General features: G+C 66.0%; 1 protein-coding gene across 1 annotated transcript in view; it reads right to left on the bottom strand.

Annotated features, from left to right (window-relative positions):
- Positions 1-1784, bottom strand: part of OGFR (opioid growth factor receptor) — a gene marked incomplete at its 5' end in the record, with an annotated part of 4195 nt that extends 2411 nt beyond the window's left edge. The window contains 3 exon segments of the mRNA XM_027767694.1: positions 399-477; positions 1215-1293; positions 1716-1784. Coding sequence (XP_027623495.1) covers positions 399-477; positions 1215-1293; positions 1716-1784 — 227 coding nt within the window.
- Between the last annotated feature and the right edge of the window lie 1247 nt (positions 1785-3031).

Genomic DNA, 3031 nt, shown 5'->3' with positions numbered 1-3031 from the left:
CGGAGTCTCTCAAGAAGCAGCCAAACGCAAGTGTGCCTGTGTAGCCGTGCCCTGCGGGGCCTGGACGCCGGGAGAGGCTGTCTGCATGCTGCCCAGAAGACCCTCTCTGGAGGCAACGTCACCCCTGCCCCAGCCCGCACCAGCTGCTGGGACTGATGCACCCAGCTCATGAGCGTGGCCTGGTCTCCCCTCCACCTCCAGCCCCGCAGTGGGTCGTCTGCCCAAAAGGGAGAAGGCGGGCACCACCTGCCATGTGGCCGAGGCTTCTGGGGAAGGCGGTGGCTCTCAGGGGACGCAGGGAGCAGTGTGAGGGGCAGCAAGGCTGACGCTCCTGCCAGTGGCGCCGGCCCCCGTCCCATCCCCCGAGTCCCGGGCCCTCCTTCCACCCGATGACTCACCACTGGATGTAGGAGTGATTGTCCTCGAGGAGCTCGTAGTTGCCTCTCCAGTTCTGAAGAATGTCCTCGATGAAGCAGCCTGGGAGCCCACGAGCCCACGAGTCAGCTGCAGGGGCCGCTTTACCACTGCTCGGAGCAGAGTCGGCAGGTCCCCCCGGTCCCTCCCCTGGAGCTGGGCAGTCTGCTGTCTGCACCCTGCTGATATGAAACCCACCCGGAAACTGGCCCCTCGAGGACCCATGGGCCCACGCGTAGAAACGGGTCTCATTGCCTCCCCAGAGCTCAGCTTGTTAGCGGTGGGTGTCTTTGACCAGCACCGCCCCAGCCTCCAGCAGGCTGCAGCCGTGTGGTCTCCACGCCATCGGCCTCCCCCGCTGTGGCTGCGCGGTGTCCCCATGTCCCGGTATGGCCACGCTCCCGGGACCGCCTCCGACTGCTGGACCACTCACAGCCAGCAGGCTGTGGCACAGAGGTGGATGTACTGCAGGGCCTCAGGGGAGACCGGGCTGCAGTCCCAGGTCGGGCTGTACCCGCTGGGCACGCGCGTGCCTGTGGCCCTTGCTGGCCGGGGAGGCTAGGAAACCACAGCCCGAGACCCCGTCCAGGGTGCCAGTCCCTCTCATGAAATAAACACGAAGGTAAACTGGAAAAGGCCTCGGAGCATGCTCACTGCACTGAGGAGGGCGCAGGGCGGGGCAGCGGGCACCATGAGCCCCAGGCTGAGGGGCCCTCCCCGGGCGTCCACCCATGCAGCTGCCTGAGAGCTGGGGCCCACCCAGCGTCGCAGGGGATGGCCAGGCCGGCCAGGGCACACACCGTCGGGCAGGAAGCGTATCTCGTTTCTGTAGAAGCTCAGGTTCGGCATGTCGCCGTTGCAGTCTAGATCGACCAAGTCCTGGAGGAGCGGAGAGGGGACAGTCGGCCGTCTTCTAAACACCCTGGGGTGGGGTGGGGCACCTGAAGACCGGGGTTCGGCTGGGGTCCCGCTCTCTGCAGGTGGTGACCAGCTTGGGTGGCTGCCTGGACCACCCGCACCATCCCTCACTGCCGTGCCTGGCTGGGAGCCCCCTTCCACTGCACCCCGGGCAGCCCAGGGTTTACTGAGACTTGCAGGTGCAGGGCTCAGGCGGGGAGGGCCTGCCACTTGAGACTGACACTATGACCACGTTTCAGCGTGGTCTTGGGTACTGAGGTCCAGAGATGACACCACGGGCCCCACTACCGCATGACTGGAGGAAAGGCCCCCAAGCCCGGTCCTGGCCCAGCAGGACCCGGGACACTGTGAGAAGGGGCCCCAGGGGCGCCGCGGCGACGTACCGGGTAGTGGTGCCGGTACCTGCGCATGTCCTGCAGGGCTCGCCAGTTTCGGGGTCCCGTCACTCTGGACTGGGAAGAGGAGGGACAGGTAAGGCCCCTGGAGACCCCTGCCAGCAAGCCCTGCCCTGGTGAGGTCATCTGCCAGGGGCCACCTAATAAGGCTGGCTGTTTTTTGCAGTTCCTTCCTCCAATTCCTCTTTGGGGGTTTCCCAAAAAGATCTGAACTCCAAGAAAGCACCCCAAGCACCTACGCAGAGCCAGAGGGTGGCGCCCTTGGGAGCGGCCCTGGCTCCCTCCCCCCTTCTCCTCACAGACATGCCACCACCATCACCCACGGCACTTCCTTCTCTGAGCTGTCACCAGGATGTGTCCCCATGGGCAGTGGCCTCCCTCCTACAGCCCCAGGGGACCCCAACGTCTGGCAGGGTCTGAGGGGTGACAGTCCTTCCCTGCTGGGTCTTCACCCTCACTGACCAGACGGTGCCCAAGAGGCAGGGTCATGACCCCCCAGCCCCATCTGGAAATCGCTTCTTGGCGAGCTGGTGGGCATCTTCACTGCCCCTATTCCTGCCAGCCACGTCCCTGGGGAAGACTGGAGGCAACTGTGGGCATGGGCAAACTCTGCCCCCATGGTGCTGTGAGGGTGGGCATGGCTGGGTGACCAGGCTGCAGGGAAGGGGGACCTGGGCATGACAGAGGGGCCACGAGGGGTCAGGCCCTCCCTACAGCCTAAACCCCTGAGCTCCAGCTGGGGCTCTTGGACAGGGAGGGCCCACGGAGGAAACAGAATCCCAGTAGAGCCACCCCACGGTGCCAGCTTGAGCTCTCCTGAGTGAACATTGGCATGCACACAACACTGAGTAGGACCAGCCCACAGGGCACCCACGACAGCCCAGGGCCAGGGAAGTGGACAGAGGAGGCAGTGGGCGGAGCCAAGGAAGTTGGGCAGTGAGGGAGGGCAGCTCCCGGGGTGGGGGGCAGAGGGAAGAGGAAGAGGCCAGAGGCCAGGGTGCCTCCCGAGGTGGTGCGGGTGCCCGAGCACTTCAGGAGGGGACAGCAGGACAACAGAGTCGCCATGCAGTGGGGCCAGGGTGGGCCTGCCGGGTGCCCAGCCTGCCCTGCAAGCCCTGACCCTCGGCAGGCCCAGAGAGGGGAACCCTGGCGTCCAAGGAAGCCCAGGACCCCTAGTCTCGGGGCCCACGCGCACTGGCCACTCTGCGGTACCCAGACACAAGCCCGACAACGTGCTGCCGCCGGGAGGCCCAACTCGGAGACCCCGCTCTGGATCCCAGTCACACCCGGCCTCCAGCACTCCC

Source organism: Tupaia chinensis, unplaced genomic scaffold (genome assembly GCF_000334495.1).
Source record: "Tupaia chinensis unplaced genomic scaffold, TupChi_1.0 Scaffold144472_1, whole genome shotgun sequence".
In the NCBI taxonomy this organism is placed as follows: Eukaryota; Metazoa; Chordata; class Mammalia; order Scandentia; family Tupaiidae; genus Tupaia; species Tupaia belangeri.
The sequence above is the reverse complement of the archived record's forward strand: the minus strand, read 5'-3'. Positions and strand labels throughout refer to the sequence as shown.